At 33.7% G+C, this 18599-nt stretch overlaps 1 protein-coding gene across 1 annotated transcript in view; it reads right to left on the reverse strand.

Moving 5' to 3' along the window:
- Positions 1 to 18599, reverse strand: part of LOC143047385 (uncharacterized) — a 45519-nt gene that overhangs the window by 2981 nt on the left and 23939 nt on the right. The window contains exons 13-22 of the mRNA XM_076220415.1: positions 16493 to 16612; positions 12697 to 12825; positions 10047 to 10181; positions 7184 to 7321; positions 6085 to 6207; positions 5468 to 5596; positions 4925 to 5062; positions 3837 to 3962; positions 2985 to 3107; positions 234 to 374 (exon numbers count right to left, since the gene is read on the reverse strand). Of these exons, the coding sequence (XP_076076530.1) occupies positions 234 to 374; positions 2985 to 3107; positions 3837 to 3962; positions 4925 to 5062; positions 5468 to 5596; positions 6085 to 6207; positions 7184 to 7321; positions 10047 to 10181; positions 12697 to 12825; positions 16493 to 16612 (1302 nt within the window). The remainder of the gene's footprint in view (positions 1 to 233; positions 375 to 2984; positions 3108 to 3836; positions 3963 to 4924; positions 5063 to 5467; positions 5597 to 6084; positions 6208 to 7183; positions 7322 to 10046; positions 10182 to 12696; positions 12826 to 16492; positions 16613 to 18599) is intronic.

The following is an 18599-nucleotide window of genomic DNA, read 5'->3' on the forward strand; positions in this document are numbered from 1 at the left end:
CAGTCGGTTAATTTTATCAATCGGTTAAATTTATCATGTGTTTAGGTTTATTAATCGGTTAATTTTATCAATCGAATAATTTTATCAATCTGTTAATTTTATCATTTAGTTAATTAGGTTTATTAATCGGTTAATTTTATCAATCGATTAATTTTATCAATCTGTTAATTTTATCAATCGGTTAATTTTAATAAGTGGTTAGTTTTATCATTCAATATTAGTAATATACTTACATGCACTTAGCCACACAATGGTTCATATATTTGGTTTTAGAAATTACTCCACAAACAGGAAACCGAAAATGTGGACATGATTTTTCGCATTCTTCTATCGTTTTACATGGACACTTTGATTGACATTTCACTTTGACTTTACTGTAAGATTAGAATACAGTTATTAGATATAAGATAAACAAATACCGTGAATATGTTTTTATCGATTCATACACATATTGCAGTGGGTCATTATTTTGGTCATGTGATTATGTGACTGCAATATGTGTATGAATCGATAAAAACATATTCGAGATATTTGTCATGCTTATGGATGGTCTGAAATACCGCGATAAATAGAAATTGCTGAAATATACACATGGCAAAAATCATTACAACACTTTGATTTTTGGCCAAAAAAAACCTACTATGATAACATATTTGTATAATGGTATTGATACATTGTTAATGATTAAAAGTGTATGTAAAAAAGTGTTAATTAAAAGCAATGTTGATAACAAAAAGAAGTATTTCTGTACCCAAAAATGCATTCTACAACTTTTACTGTACTCGAACCGTTTAGTCGGAGTAGGTATTGCAAAATAAATCTTGGAATGATTCTTCATATCATGGTTGGTTGTTATAGGGCAAAGCATCAATACTTGGTTTAGCTTCTATTTACCCGAATAAACGCCTCTCAACGTGTTGTCATGCCTGCCATCAACCAACAAATGTGTTGCTCAGTAACCGAAACCATTCGTGACGAAGGACATTGTTAAATACATCAAATGTCTGAACTGACGGTGTCCTTTCACGCACTAACAAATGTCCCATACATGCCCGATATGATTCGAATCCAGGCTATAAGCAGACCAAGGAAGAGTTTATATTGCTTCGCCACATTAATACTCAATAATAGCACTGGAACTATGTGACATAAACCATAAACACAGAGGATAATTATGAAAATCAGGCACTACACTTGGCTGAAGAATGTCTCTTTGATATATTTGGCCATTACGATTTCCTCTAGCTGTTTAAACATCTAACCAACAGTCACGTGACACAAATCCTCATACCATAATCGATCCACCTCCAAATGCCACAGGTCCTATGATGTTCCTTTCAGCATATACAGTATTTGATTGTTGCCATTCACGAACGCGGCTATCAACCACGTGCAACATAACCTGACTTTCAACGGACAAAGGGACCTTCTACCAAAACGCTTCATTTCGGTTTTGACGAGCTCTGCGTCATTGCATACGGGCAACTTTTTGTCTTTTCGTAAGCAAATGTCTCCTAACTTGCTTCTCGCACGATGACAAGTAGCATTGAGTAGATTTTAAACGGCTCTTCTTGAAGTCTATGTATGACAAAAACACCCTTTTAAGAACTGTACTGCTTGCAAAGGGTGTTCCTTTGACCCACCTTCATAAGGCTTGGTTTTCCCTATCTGATGATATAGGTTTTTGTCTGATCTTGGAAGGTGTATTAACCCATTAGTTGATTGATTTTTATTCACCAAACAATATACGATTTATATTTGAATGGTGATGAACAACAATACGTACACCTGTCGCAGCGACATACTTGCATCTCTCGTGCCAATAATCGGCCATCTTGTTACAGTTTAAGAGTTGTGGAAGACCAGGTATATGGTTTCAATCATATAATTTTACAAGCTTGTTTATTTAACAATAATAATACTATACCTGTTTTATTGTTTACGGGTACAGTAGTTGCACGTGCAGATTAGAAGTTATCGACTCGACATTTATTGATTAAACTCAGCAGAGATTTAGACAATGTTTTACTAGTTCTATTTCAATAAAATTAAATCACAAAACAATATAGAGTGTGTTTAATTTACATTTCAAATCAGTGTTGCAATACCTTTTTCCATGTGTATATATGTATATATTTGGTTTGGAAGTTTGGTTATACCAGTAGAAAACTCACATTATCAGGATAGCATATCCCTATTTTATGAAGATATTGTTTAACAAACTTAGTCACGTTTATAGATATAAATTGTTATGTCTCATTGACAATCATACCACATCTTCGTTTTATATTAAAACATTTGTAGAATAATGAACGAGTGTTGAACGTAGCTTGTTTAAAGCGTAACTAGTTCTGAATTTCAAATAGATTTTTAAGCAAAGTTGAAATATGATTATCTGTATCTTTGAATCGGTATTGCCCAAACCGGTACATTCCATCAATAGAAATATTATTTATTTATTATATCAATTGATATTTCTATAATGAAATTAGCAAAAATAATAGACCAAAATAAACCGTGATAACAAAATAGATTTAGCACCCCACTAGTTATATGTAGCGTGTAAAGAACAAATACAGTATCAGTAATAAAACATTAAAATGCTAAGGATATACATATGTTTGGACCACGAAAATGTGTCGATTAAAGCAGGATGTTGGAATACTCATGTGTTGGATTAGACAGGTTACACTGTAGATTTAAAATTGATAAGTCTCCATAGTGCATATAAAGTACCTGTATACTTTTGTTTGCAGTTAGCAAAACTGTTTTTATTTTAATGTTAAAACATTTATTTTTATTTCCTGGAGATTTTGTTTAAAACTCCGCTTATACAAACTGAAAGCGACAGAACAATTCAACTTTTTGTTGAACTGATGTATCAAAATGTTCTGAGTACTCCTTCAAAACTTAAGCACTCAATATCTGTATTGCTTTTGAAGATTTACTTACTACCCTAAAACCTGATCAAATGACATGCGTACCTGCATTTAGCTTCACACGCATTTGTGTACGTTTTCTTATCAACACCGCAGACAGGTGAATGTGGTTCCCCTTCACATGTACAAGGACAAGGACATTTTCCATCACAAGCTTTTGTTGTTTTTCTAAAAGAATGAAATGTACATGTTAATGTATATACTCAAAACATAAACTATTGTTTCTGAACTTAAATATGTGTGTCGTTGTCGCCCTCCCTAAATTCGCAATATGTTCTTCAAATACTTATATTAATAAGTGTAGTTCAGTGAAAGTACTACTGAGATGAAACATATTTTCCAAATAAGTTTATGGATTATCGAGATCAATTCTGCAATTGTAGACAAAAAATCATAATAAAATTTCCTTGTGCGAGAATATGTTCAGGCTGTTCACTTCTAAACTAACAACATTTTTTCTTTTGTATTTTCAAACACATAATATTGTTTTCTTTCAAACTAAATGAAAACATAACAAAGATTTTTCGAACATGTCTTGTTTGTTAATAGAACCATATGGATATCAAAAGAGGATTCCGAATATCTGACAAAAAGTAAAAAAGATAAGTTAACATCATTAAATGATAGTGTAAGCTTGAGATAAATCGTTCGAAGATACAAATACAATGTACCTTTCGTCGACTCATCAGTGACGTTCAGATCAAAACAGATATAAAGTCAAACAAGTACAAAGTTGAAGAGCATTAATGACCAAAACATGCAAAAGTTAAAAAAAAAAGTGTGAATAAGTGCAGTTTTCCTAAAGAAAGCTCATTTTGACGAGATTTTCATTAATTTTACTTTTCCCCTTTTACAGGTCACAGTACTCCTTCGTGCTTTTCCAATAACATTACTTACTTGCACTTGGCGTGACATAAAGAGAGATAGTCTTTTCCATCTGCACCGCATACTTGTTTTCCACCTTTCGGGCATTGACTCTCGCACGAACAGGGACACCGATGATTACATTTTACTGTTGCTTTTCTAAAATATACATTTTGGAGCAGAGTTGTTAACTTCGTCACTATTTTTTTTACTGCAAATGTATTTGTGTTGAAGTAAAGTATGCTAATCGAAAATAACAAAATGTAAACTGATGTATAAAAACACTGCAATTTATTAGATGATATATTTTTTTAACTAAATTTGTATCACTTTTGTCTTAATATTTCGGAAAGTAAAACAAATATTGATTTTCAGTCAAGTTATTTTGAATTCCTATTTATACAAATTCTTCAAATTATGTTTAAATGTCCTCGGCACTATCAGAGTGCGTTGATAGTTATCAAAGGTACCAGGGTTATAATTTAGCACACCAGACGCGCGTTTCGTCTACATAAGACTAAACAGTGACGCTCATATCAAAATATTTATAAAGCCAAACAAATACAAAGTTGAAGAGCATTGAGGATCAAAAATTCCAAAAAGTTGTGCAAAATACGGCTAAGGTAATCTATGCCTGGGGTAAGAAAATCCTTAGTTTTTCGAATAATTCAAGTTGAGAATGTTTTGGTTAATTACGGAAGAGTTAAAATTGTACGGAAACGATTAAAGACCACGTTTAGACTGTTTCAAATGTGTTGAAACACATTCATACTGTGATCCAACTGTTAAAACACAAATTAAAAAATAAGAAAAAATTATTCAAAATTTGAATATTATAGAGAAAATCTGAGAAATACATATGAAAATACAAAGACAATATTTTTACAAAATCAATTAACTCTATAGTTTGACTATATAAAATGATTTCATGTGTTCTTGTTGAAAAAACTCTGCAGTAAAATTCAGATTACTTAATTTTGCAAAGAAACAAATGCAAAAAAGAGTTCAAATGTCTGGCTTTCATGATATAAAATGCATGTATTTTCGTCTTATTGTACATGTTATATATATAATATAAGTTGTAATATCGTATCTAAATATAAGTAATAATCTTTACTTACTCACATACAGCAGTACATCTGTTTGGATATGTTTTGTGTTTCGAGCCAATCGCACCACAGACAGGGCTTCCACCACCACTTTTGCATTGTCTTTCACATGAACATGGACATGGACCTTTACATAGTACCTCAGTTTTACTGTAACAAAAAACATTGACATTGTTTTTTTCCTGTCTGGATTTCTTAAATTTGTCTTTATGGTAACATAAATTGATAATATTTTAAAAACTATAAAGTTTTGAGAAATATAAAAGTACAATTTAATTTTATACTTTACAAAACATTCGGGTTTTTTCCCCCTGTTTTTTTTCAAGAGCTCACGAAACATCATAATATAGTGGAAACAGTCTTAATGAGATTATTTAGTTGCTTAATCTAAAATGAATTATTTTTGAAGAAAACAAATTATGTTGTTGAGCATCACTTAAAAATTGAAAAAAAATGCGAAAACAAAACTGATACAAACACAAAATGTTAAATGGAGTGTAATACGTACAATACTGAGCATTGTTAATAATATTTTCCCATATTATAGTATCTTACCTGCATTCGGCAAAACACACTGAAGGGTAGATATTATTATCTTTACCACAAAACAAATCGTTACTTGTCGGCATAGGACACCCACATGGAGAACATGGACATGGTGTTTTACATTCAATTGTAACCTTACTGAAAATAGAATAATGAATACAAAAACAGTTCTTTGTTACACTATTTGCAGAGTTATAGCCGTGGTGTAGTGGTTAGTGCATCGGACTACTAACACAAAGGTTCCTGGTTCGATTCCCGTCTGGGATGAAAATTTCAGGAACTGAAATTTTCGGCTCTCCCTTGACACCATTTGCGAGTATGGTCTCGAGGAAACGATGATAGTCCGTCGGAAGGGGACGACAAACGACTGACCCGTGTTAAGAGAGAGCCATATCTCTTGCACGTTAAAGACACCCTTGTAGATTTCGAAAAAGAGCAGGCTAACGCCGCTACAAGGCAGCACTCGCACCCGCAGAGTGGAAAGGGATTAATATAAGTTGCAAAACTTGTTTCCCAAACCACTATAAATAAATATGTTTAAACAAAAAAACAGAGTTATAACACACAAACACTATTATCATAATATAACTTGGTTTTTGTAAAACGTAAATAGCTTACTAACTCACTTGCACTTAGCTTCACATTCATTGTTGTATGTAGTTGAGTCTGAAGCACAAACTGGTTTGTTTTCTGCTGGACAGTCACATGGACATTTACTACAAACTTCGTTACATTTAACAGTCGTTCCTCTGTAGCAAAAAAAAAAAAAAAAACAAACAAAAAACAATTATATCTGTTTTAGTAGTTAGATACAATGTCATGTACAACCATAAAATTCAATACACTATAAAAAAAAATTAGAGTTCACACAGGCATTTGAATTCATTATCATGCAGAAATATGCAACTTTCTATAATTTTAAATTTTTCATAACAAAACTATTTTGCTCTTATCAATTATGGCTTCCTTCCTGTCAGGTGTTTATACCTTATTTTCTTGTTTTAGCTCTTCAACGTTACCAAGCCCAGACGCCAGTACTTTGGAGATGACATGACAAGATGGGTGCTCTTTTATTTTAATATTTATGTTATAAAATTTCAAGATTATATGTGTAGGTGTATGCTGTATATTCCGCATGCATAGCTTCGATTCTTTGTCCGAATTATTTTTCTTTTTGATTCAAACCGTTACTCAATGTACGAATGATATTTTGTAATCTCAATGTGTTTTTAATTTTCTTCGAGCTTCAGAAAAATATGATTTACTGAAGAAATCATTATAAAGATATTATATCGATATTTTTTATTTTTTTTTTAATGTTCTCTTTGGCCCAAATAATGACTGGTGTACATGGGGGGAAAAGTGGGCTGAGGTTGAATGTTTTCATTGAACATTTATTCATTATGAAATAAATTATCGCTATTCTATAAAATTTGTCTTTGCTCTTTTGACTAATAAATTCCTTTCTCATCACAGTAGAATGGTTTGAAAAAATATCGCTAGGAACTAAGGATGCACGTGCCCGTTGTCAAAGACACTAACAAAGTCATCATAGGTAAACAAGTGATATTCAGATTATCATTGGTTATCTCAACTCGATTGCCTTTCTCACTTTCGGTGTACCGGCACAAGCGAGAAAACCAATCTCGTTCAGATGATTAAAGATAATCTATTATTCTGTTACAACATAAAAATAGGATAACGTATAAGTTTAACACTACTCACGCGCAGGCAGCAAGACAAGCAGATGGGTACGTCTTCTCATCTTTACCACAGACTTGCTTTTCTGTTCCTGTTCCTTTAGCTGCGCACTGAATTTCACATGAACATGGACACTTTCCGGAACACTTAACTGATACTTTTCTAAAGATTGAAATTTACTAAAATAAAATCGTATAAGTATCTAATCGACTAAAATAAAAGAAAAAAATCAAGACAAGTCGAAACAAAACAAAAGGAAAATCAAATAACCAATTGTATTTAAAACTGGACTTGCGCATGCAAACTGGCCAATGCATCAAACGTGCAATTACGCTTTCAGTGAAATAGTCCCGATGCTCAATTTTAGCCCCTTTTTCATGTTTCAATAGTTTATTTATATAATCAGATAATATATACGTGTTAACCTACATGTCTTTATAGTAAATGACCTGTCTTTTCGTCTGTTTCAAGTTTTTTTGACTTCAGAGGCGGATTATGGGAGGAACTAAACATATTGACAATGGATAGATTTTGTGCATGTCTAAAACCAAAATTTGTCTAGTTGACGTCCCCTCTCAAAATCCTAATTTCGAATGTTTTCTGATAAAGCATTGTCAGTTTTTTTCTTTTATGAATATTAAATTATCCTTGATACTGTCTGCCTCTATCCTAGGAAAGCTTTTCATCAAGATAATGAAAATAGCGAAAGACAGTCTTTCTACCCAATATATAGATGCCTTAATCGAACTTGTTACAGCAGTTTTGACATTTTGGTTGTCAATCGTCTTCAATTGGTAATATATTTAACGTTCAAGTTCTTTTGTTTCAAATGCAAATAATGAATAGTAGTTAATGAGTTACCTAAATCGTGTAAGATATGGAGCAACATTTATTTCCACTACCGAAGCAGCTAATTAGATCAACCATGGTTTTTGATGGACTTGTGTGGTCAGTATTTTGTTTATGTGTTGTGTTTTGTTTACCGCTGAATGTCGTTTGTTTTATTCTTTTGCAATGTCATGATTTGTTTGTTTTCAACTTATGATTTTGATTGTTCCTTTGGTATCATTTGTCCCTATCGTATATGCCTGCATAGTATATTTTTAATGCTATCTTTTTCTGTTAATTTACAGTTGATTAATAGTGAAATAAATTGAAAGATTAAATTTCTATTAACATAAGACATTCAAAGCAAATAAAATTGAGAACGGAAATGAGGAATGTTTACAGGGGACAACAACCGGACCAAAGAGCAAACAACAACCGAAGGCTACCGATGGGTCTTCAATCTATCGAGAAACTCCCGCACCCGGAGGCGTACTTCAGCTGACCCCTAAACAAAAATGTATACTAGTTAGTAATAATGCCCGTCATACTTAACTCTAGTCCGAGATTACTCTGACGTCCAACGGCTGTTTTGCCAGACAAGCTTGGGCCGTGGGACGTCAGAGCTCGTCCCATATCAAAAAGTGGATATTTGCCCACCCAAAATAGATGCGCTGCTTCGTCGCTTCTGGTGCCGATTGAGGGCCTTGGAATTATATAAATCGGGCATCAATCTGTTCATTTTTCATTTATCTCTTCATTTATGTAAGTTTCACCTACCTGTCAACCTTTATTTTTCCATATTTTAACAGTTTTCACAGAGACCTATCGATTTCTGCATTTTGACTTTCATTTTCAAAGATTATCATGTGACCACGAGAAAACAGTGCACATGACCATAATGTAACACTTCGTTCATTTACGATTCAAGATCTAAATGTCCGAGAGCTTCCGATTGTTATCGTGTTCGGAACTAAATGCTTGATACCGATCTCCTGTAAAGGAGGTGAAAAATCGTGGTTGGCTTCTAAATGTTAACCATCGATGTCCTATAAAGGAGGTGAGAAAATATATATATTTGAATATTTGAGTCTCGAGGCCACGAACTCTCTCGTAACTTGACGTCCATTTGAAATTGAAAGTCAAAATGCAGAAATCGATGGGTCTCTGTGAAAACTGTTAAAATATGGAAACATAAAGATTGGCAGGTAGGTGAAACTTACATAAATGAAGAGATAAATGAAAAATGAACAGATTGATGCCCGATTTATATAATTTCAAGGCCCTCAATCGGCACCAGAAGCGACGAAGCAGCGCATCTATTTTGGTTGGGCAAATATCCACTTTTTGATATGGGACGAGCTCTGACGTCCCACGGCCACAGCTTGTCTGGCAAAATAGCCGTTGTCCGTCAGAGTAATCTCGGACTAACTAAACTCCGAAACATACACAAGAAACTAAAATTTAAAATCAAACAAGACTAACAAAGGCCAGAGCCTGAGGCCCCTGACTTGGAACAAGCGCAACAATGCGGCGGGGTTTAACATGTGAACATGGTAAAGTTCGATTAGGCGTATTTTCGAGATTTGGAAACAAATTGAAATCATCCAATTTTGGCGAAATAGCCGCCTGTTTATATACTTTTCTGTCTGTATTTTTGTAGGGCCACCAAGGTGTCTTAACTAGACATACATTGAATTATAAAACTTGTATCTTAATATGTGTAACAATAATGTTGTCAGTAAATACTATTGAATATCTGTACTGATTATAAGGAAATTATCGAGTAATACATGTACACTGGCTATAGGAAAAGATAATGTCTTTATGAAATGTGATACTATATACCTTTCAGAATTGCGTGTCATCAACTTTGTTCCATTTCTTCTTAATTGGCATCTTTAATTTATTTTTATTCAAGCGTCACTGGTAAGTCTTGAGAAGCCGGAAAGCATGTTTGCCGTACATTTTTTAATACTGCCGACTTTGGTGAGTATATTGTCAACTTAATTGTGTTGACCATACACGAACTGTTATATACGAACTATGAATTAAAACTTACGCGCAACCAGCGAGGCATTTGTTTGGATATGTTTTAAAAACTTTTCCATCAAAACCACAGACAGGACTGCCACCACTTTTACATCTTCTATCACACGAACATGGACATGGACCTTTACAATCTATCTCTGTTTTACTGAAATATATATATTGAATAGTACAACGGTTAGTTCAACGTGACTAAAAGGCAACATCACATACCAACCAAAATACTAGTACAGTAACCATTTAGACGTTTGATATATAAATCCGTTCAAAGGCTTGACATTCACATGTCAAGGAACATAAAAGCACGGAATAGTTAACAGAGAAGAAAAAAATCTGAAACCAAAAGAATTACAAAATGTAGTAAGATAAGCAAACAATGATAACGTGATATACACAACAGAACAAAACAGTAAACACAATCGCGACGGATAATTAACTGAACAAAATATTAATGCTTCATGCATTTAAAATAATTGTTGGTCTGACGAAATACATTCGTACACTTATAAAAGAAGATGTGGTATAATTTCCAATGAGACAATTGTCACCAAGAGACCAAAATGATACAGAAATATAAACTATAGGTCACCGTACGGCCTTCAATAATGAGCAAAGCCCACACCGCATAGTCAGCTATGAAAGGCCCCGAAATGACAAGGTAAAACAATTCATGCTTGAAAATATTCTTGTAGAAAACATGTCTAAGAGTCGTCTTCGTATACATGGGATAAATTTATTACAACTGAAATTTCATACTTCCTGAAACGGCCATGTTTTGAGACCTAAATATTCACATAATTGTTGTTTTTATGGTAGATTTTGGACCCTTCATTGTCATTTATTCGGATATTGAAGTCTTAAAAAAAATACATGTTGGGTACAGAAGAATTCTTCTAATTACAGAAATCCAACTATTGTACATACTTTTTAATAGATTACGAAAGTTTGAATTATATGCTTCCCCAAATTAACTAAAATCATACACAAGATAAGTTTAATGTCCTGCACACACTTTTTAAGATGTAATAAATGATATATATATATCTGTTACGTTTTTGTTTAAAGTGCCTAGAAAATCAACCTATCGATGTTAGAGTTGATCTGATTCGTAACTTCCTCCCCGGCGGCGGGTCTGGCACCTGTACTTTTTATTTCCAACTTCTACGACAACACCGCCTGGCATTGCGCAGAGACCTTACCCCCTCCTCTTACGCTAGCTTATAAAAAATAAGCTTTCGTTTCGGGAGGTGTTACCTTGTTAAAAAAAAAAATCGTTTATCCAATGAGGTAAAAAAAATTGAACGTGGCTACCCAGAGGGCATAAATGAAAAAACATAGAATGAGTCCCTCATTTTTCTATCATCACTTGTTTCCAGTAACTCCGGCTTTAGTAATGGCTTTACAGTTGGAATGTTTTTTTAAATACCAGTTTAAATTACAGAGCTCAATTCATTCGGGATAGATGTATAAGTACGTAGCCACGTTCAATTGTTTTACCTCATTAGATAAAACTTATTTTTCTAATCATTATTATACTGTTATTCGTTTGGGAGGCTTAAATATGTAGTTTCTGTTGCAATTGACCTACCGTTGTCAAATTTGAAATATTTATATACAAACTTGGATCGGTTAGGACATTTTTGACTTTTTTGTTTGAGGACTGCCCTCAATGCAGTTATAACATCTAAACTGTTACAACCTTTGGAAATTTAGAGTTGTGCCAGTTCACATCGAAAATAACTTTTTTCATTTGGCATATCTTTGTAATCTTTGCGCCGTGTTTGGAAATTTTAAAATTGTATCAGCGTCTGTGGTGTACACTTAAATTGTATAAATTTCAGAGATTTAGAAAAAGTTTCTCAGTTTGAATATATTTACATGATTCATTTGACATCGTGCTATTATTGAAGAAGGATATCAGTTATCCAAAATACCTAATATTTGTTCATTTTATAGTTATTTAATGGTGATGTTGTACCCTTTTTGACTTGTTATGTATATATGATATATATTTAACTCGTCTAAACATCAACCCAACAATGTTGGATCTGTAAATTTGCTTTCGCAAATTTTTGGTTCTTCCCTCGCCGGGATTCGAACCCATGCTACTGTGATATCGTGACACCAAATCGCCTGCACTACAGCCGTCCCGCTAGACCACACGACCACCTGGGCTCTATATATATATACAACTCGTCTAAACATCAACCCAACAATGTTAGATCTGTAAATTTGCTTTTGCAAATTTTTTTGTGCTTCCCTCGCCGGGACTCGAGCCCACGCTACTGAGATATCGTGACACCAAATCACCTGCACTGTAGCCGTCCTGCTAGACCACACGACCACCTGGGTTTCCATTTGTTCTTTTGGCCAAAGAGTTCATGAATATTTCTTAGACTGACAAACAATATTGTGAAACTGTTTGTGTGAATATTTTTCTAATACTGTAATTACACAATTAATAAAATTTAAATGAAACCTTAGGTACATTTTACCCATAAGTAAATAGATTATTAGTTTATGAAATAAAGATAAACGATTGTTTATTTAAATACTGTAAACCCACTTATTTTGCGAGCGATTTATTTTCGCGACTTTAGCTAATGGCCTAAACACAAAATAAAGTATCCGTGAAAAGAAGTTGGTGTACAGTACATACACACCTGCACTCGGCAAAACATTTGGAAGGGTATTCATTTTCGTCTTTCCCACAGAATAAATCGTTACTGTTCGGTTGAGGACATCCACATGGAGTACAAGGACATGCTGTTTTACATGCTATTGTAGCTTTTCTGTAATTATAATTATATAAATTATGTTTTCTTAAGTACATTTTAAACAATACATAAACACGTAGAATAAATATATATTTACAGCAATGTCTTCTGAGAAATATAAAAAAAAACATGAATATGAAGGTGTCAATAGTACACGAATGGCCGACTCACACTATTATTTTTATGTTCGATGAACCGTAAAACTGGGGTTAACACTCTCATTTGGCACTGAAATAATAAAGATGATATCATAGAGAACATGTGAATTTCAAATGCATCAGAAACTACTTTGACCAAAATAACTTAAACCAAAACGATTAACCTAAAGCGGGACAGACGAACAAATGGACGGACGAACGGAACATACGAAGTGACGCAATGACGAAGTGACGCATAGACGAAGTGGCGCACAGATTGAAAAATAGTATGTTGCTAAGTAGAGCGTAACATTCGACTTTAAAATCGGTATCTTTTCTATTAATGAAACCCGAATAAAACGTATCTTCTTTTATATAGACCTAATTTGTTGAGGGTGTAGATTTTGAATGACCAAAATTAAAACTTTATTTTCTTTTGGGTAAGTGAATAGATCTGATCAATAGACCATTTTCGAGTTCATCCGTCACCGGAAAAAACTCGTCAATTATACGCGCCTTTATGACGTCATTTACCAGAAAGAGGGGTTCGCCTGTATCCCTACACTATTTACGTTCATCAAGCGTCTTAGTGATCGTTACTGTGCAGGATAAACAATAAATAATGGTTGTTCTGTAGGTACTTAATGACAATTCCCTAATGACAGCAATGCTGATTGTCAATTTTGAGAATTCAATTTGCCGAATAATTCGTACAATATAGAATTATAGTTTTCCAACCACTCGCTCAACGTGGGAACGGAAGTGACGACGCCCCTCAACGCACAAACGACGTTCACTAAAACCAGAGTTTTTGACGGATATGCATCGAACTCGAAAGTTGTCTATTAAGTCAAGTAGTTATTTTCGATTCGGGGCGAGTCTTTAAAATGTTGCCACCAGATGTCATGGATCGATGTGAAGTTTGCAGCCGGTTCGTTATTCGTTATTCGATATTCAAATTTATTTTAAAATCTTAAAAAAATACAATATTTGATAATATTAAAAGCATGATTTTTATAGTTGAAAGGAGCGAAAAGATACATAGGAAATCGTCTTATGACCCCATCAAGTTGTCTTAAACTCTCGTTGTCCTCGAATAGAAACCCTTATCAATGCTTAAGTAAGTTGCATATTTTTTTTATCTTTATGATATATAGGTTTTATCAATAAAACGAAGCCAAAAATGTTATTTTCTATCTAATATTTCTTAAAACAAAAACAAAAACCAATCACTCTAGAAACATATAGAACTATAAATAGAAATAAATATGGAAAGCCCAAACAACAGAAATATGTCGGAAAACCTACAAATGTACCTGAGACCGCTTAAATGAGGGTGAAACCCACCTGGTCTTTCAAAGTCCATAAAATTCAAGTTAATCATTAGAATCTGTATATATAAAGGTTGTATCAAAAGGATTTCCGAAAATAATGTCATCTTCGAAATCTACGGAGGGCTTTGATTGTCACTTTTCAGCAACAAATTGTCAAAATTTCAGGACAGAGGGCACATCGCACTGGTGAGATCCCAATGACATCTCAATCTTTCTAATATTATACAGCCATTTATATAATAGGTAGATACAAACGTGACTTAAAGGAATTTGAGTACACTACCCGTCTTCCATGTTTACGGAGCGCCCAAAGTGCCAGTTGGATATTCAAATTATATAGTGAAAACGTACCTGAGACCGCTTAAATGAGGATGAAACCCACCTGGTCTTTTAAAGTCCATACATTTTAAGTAAATCATAGACTCTGTATATATAAAGGTTGTATCAAAAGAATTTCCGAAAAATGTCATCTTCGAAATCTACGGAGGGCTTTGATTGTCACTTTTCAGCTAAAAATTGTCCAAATTTCAGGACAAAGGGCACATCGCACTGGTGAGATCCCAATGATCTCTCAATCTGTCTAATATTATACAGACATTTATATAATAGGTAGATACAAACGTGACTAAAGGGAATTTGAGTACACTACCTGTCTTCGATGTTTACGGAGCGCCCAAAGTGCCAGTTGGATATTCAAATTATATAGTGAAAACCTACCTGAGACCGCGTAAATGAGGGTGAAACCCACCTGGTCTTTCTGGGATATCCTTCTGATACAACCTTTATATAAACAGAGTCTTTGATTTACTTGAATTGTATGGATATTGAAAGACCAGGAGGGTCTCACTCTCATTTAAGCGGTCTCAGGTAGATTTTCACTATAAATTTTGAATATCCAACTGGCACTTTGGGTGCTCCATATACATTGAAGACAGGAAGTGTACCTGAATTTCTTTAAGTCACGTTTGTATCTACATATTAACTAAATGCCTGCATAATATTAGAAAGATTGAAATGTTCAGGGGGCTCTCACCTTTGTCCTGTACCCTTTGTCCTAAATTTTTGACAATTCTTAGCTAAAAAGTGACAATCTAAGCCCTCTGTTGATATCGAAGATGACGTTATTCTGGGAAATCCTTCTGATACAACCTTTATATATACAGAATATGATTTACTAGAATTGTATGGACATTGAAAGACCAGGGGGTCTCACCCTCATTTTAGCGGTCTCAGGTAGATTTTCACTATAAATTTTGAATATCCAACTGACACTTTGGGTGCTCCGTATACATGGAAGACAGGAAGTGTACCCAAATTCCTTTAAGTCACGTTTGTATCTACATATTAACTAAATGCCTGCATAATATTAGAAAGATTGAAATGTTCAGCGGGCTCTCACCATTGTCCTGTGCCTTTTGTCCTAAAATTTTAGACAATTTTTAGCTAAAAAGTGACAATCTAAGCCCTCCGTAGATATCGAAGATGAGACTGAAAGACAAGGGGGTATCACCCTCATTTAAGCAGTCTCATGTAGATTTTCACTATATATTTCTCTTTTGGGCTTTCCATAAACATTTCTATTTATATTCCAAAATGTTTCTAGCGTGATCGGTTTTACTTTTTGTTTTAAGAAATATCATATATAAAAGTACACCTTCAAAGTTCTTTTATTGACAAAAATCCATATTACATAAAGACAAATATGCTAGTTAGAAAATGGTTTATATTCGAGAACAATGCGAATTTACGGCAGTTAGAAGAGGTCATGAAACGATTTTCTACGTGTCTTATCAGTCCTCTTAACTATGAAAATCATGCTTTAAAGTTATTTATTTTTAGGATTTTCAACTAAATTTTGAATATCCAACCGACTGCTAGCAGCCGGTTGGATATTGAATATCGAATATCGAATAACGAACCGGCTGCTAACTTCACATACATCCAGATGTCCCCGTTTCCATCGGGACATTAATGTTGCATTATGAATCCATTATATTGCTTTGTAATCAAATCGTTCTATAGAGTGTTTATTTTGACATCTAAAAAAATCTTCGTGTTCTTGTTATAATCGTGTCACATACATTGTAAAATTTCAAGCCTAAAGAAAGAAATCAATATTTCAGAATATCTAATCCGGTCAAGCGTCTGAAATGGGTGTCAGTTTTTAGTTTAATTCCGAAACTCAATATTGATGTTTATTATACAGCTTACTTGCAGTTAGCTTCACACGCATTGCTGTATGTTGTTGAGTCTGTCGAACACACTGGTTTGTTATCGACTGGACAATTACACGGACAGGGACATTTTTGGTTACATTCCACAGCTGTTTTTCTTCAATGGGACATAAAATTGAAACATTGTTTACATAAATATACTATCTAATTTTTATCATATTGTAATATGTTAAGTTAGGGTTGAAAGATACAACAGGTAATCCAACCACATAAGTCTAGCCATCGCAAAATGAAAACGAATAGAAGACAGACAATAGTTTACATAACATAGAAAACTAAAGACTAAGTGACATGAAATGGACTTTACAAACAGGGGTGATCTGAGGGTTTCATGAAGGGCAAGCAGATCCTGGTAGCCGTCGTTTTGCTCTTGTAAGTACAAAACTGTTGATACGTTTCACTCGTTAGGTGATATTCGGTAAAAGGGGAAATGATTGTGATTATGACGATTGAAATTATTGCATATTGTCGTGTACAAGTTGCAATTTTGTACAGGTGATAACATTTACAAAAATATTGTACATGTTATAATTTGTACAATGCCAAAATACAAGTTATAACATGTACAAAGTACCTCGTACATGTTGTAACATGAACTAAATATTGCTTAGAAATGATTTTAACCAGTACAAAATTTAAAAATAATAATAAAGCGGAATATACATTCACGATTGAAGTTTATCAAATAATAAAGAACAATAATTAAATGATACAGAAGGTTCCTAAAATTCTTCACTTTTAAACATTATAAAAACAATTTTTTTTCACTTATTGCTCCAAAACAGAGACATATGACACCTTTGAGTTGCACAAAACTTTCTTTCTATTACATTTGCATCACCTGTTATGTTTTTCTCATCGACAGGGCCTAAATCAATGGGCGTAATAGGTATGATAACGTTATCACCTTGAGAAAGAACAATTAATCTTGGACAAGTGTTTGAGTTTTTTTCAAGGAATCAGCTTGTACCTGCTGGCCAGAAAGGGCCCTCTTTCTTGCACGCTTGGTGTCAATATTTGAAATTTAAGACAAACCCTCACTGTTTTTGACAACTATCTATATCAAAACTTGAATGTGTATGATTGTGTAACAAAACCAATCATGTCAATTTCAGCATGCATGTTTGGTGAATGTCGAGTCAAATCAAAAATAAATGCGAAACATGTGTTTTTGTGTCTTTCAAAACACAAATAATATACAGAATTAATTGTAGGATAAAGACATATAATAACTGTTTAGTGTCTTTAAATATCAGCTGTATTTGTACTCGGCTCGAAACAGGTGTAATAGCTCGCTAAAAGCTCGCATACCCCTTGTTTCCTAGCCTCGTACAAATACAGCTGATATTTAAAGACACTAAACAGTGATTGTCTATGTAAAGCATTTATTAATGGTTGAGCATGAACAAAACTTCCAAACTCTAACAAGCGTAAGGTAAATTGTAAAAACGACAGGTTCATGCAAACTTCAAAATAAGACATTTAGTTATATCAATCAAAAGAATGAAATGAAATACTATTATTTTATTCCTGTTTTGGTAGAGACATTTGTAAGAAAGTTGTAAGGTTGAACATTTTAAATGCGTTTGTCTAGCTAGCTTTACCTTCTACTGTTTGCTAATTTATATTCCTGTCACATTAATTAAGGATCCAGCAGCAACCATAATATTAAAATATACAATAGACCAACTATATGTACAATTAAACAGCGATTATTGTAAATGAATCAGGCCATTTTTTTTCTCGTTTGAATGGTTTCACATTTGTGATTTTGGAGCATTTCATGCTATATTGCGTAATGGGTTTCCCTCATTGTTGAAGACCGTTCGATGATCTTGGTTATGTAGAGAGCTGTCTTATGGCAATTATACCAAATCTTTTATTTTTTTTTATATATAAATTTTAATCTTAGTTTCTTCTGTATAATTCGGAGTTTAGTATGACATCCATTATCACTGTACTAGATACATATTTTTTAAGGAGCCAGCTGAAGGACGCCTACGGGTGCTGGCCTTCGGCTGTTGTCTGCTATATGGTCAGGTTGTTGTCGCTTTGACACATTCCCCATTTCCTTTCTCAATTTT

Source organism: Mytilus galloprovincialis, chromosome 10 (assembly GCF_965363235.1).
Source record: "Mytilus galloprovincialis chromosome 10, xbMytGall1.hap1.1, whole genome shotgun sequence".
Lineage (NCBI taxonomy): Eukaryota > Metazoa > Mollusca > Bivalvia > Mytilida > Mytilidae > Mytilus > Mytilus galloprovincialis.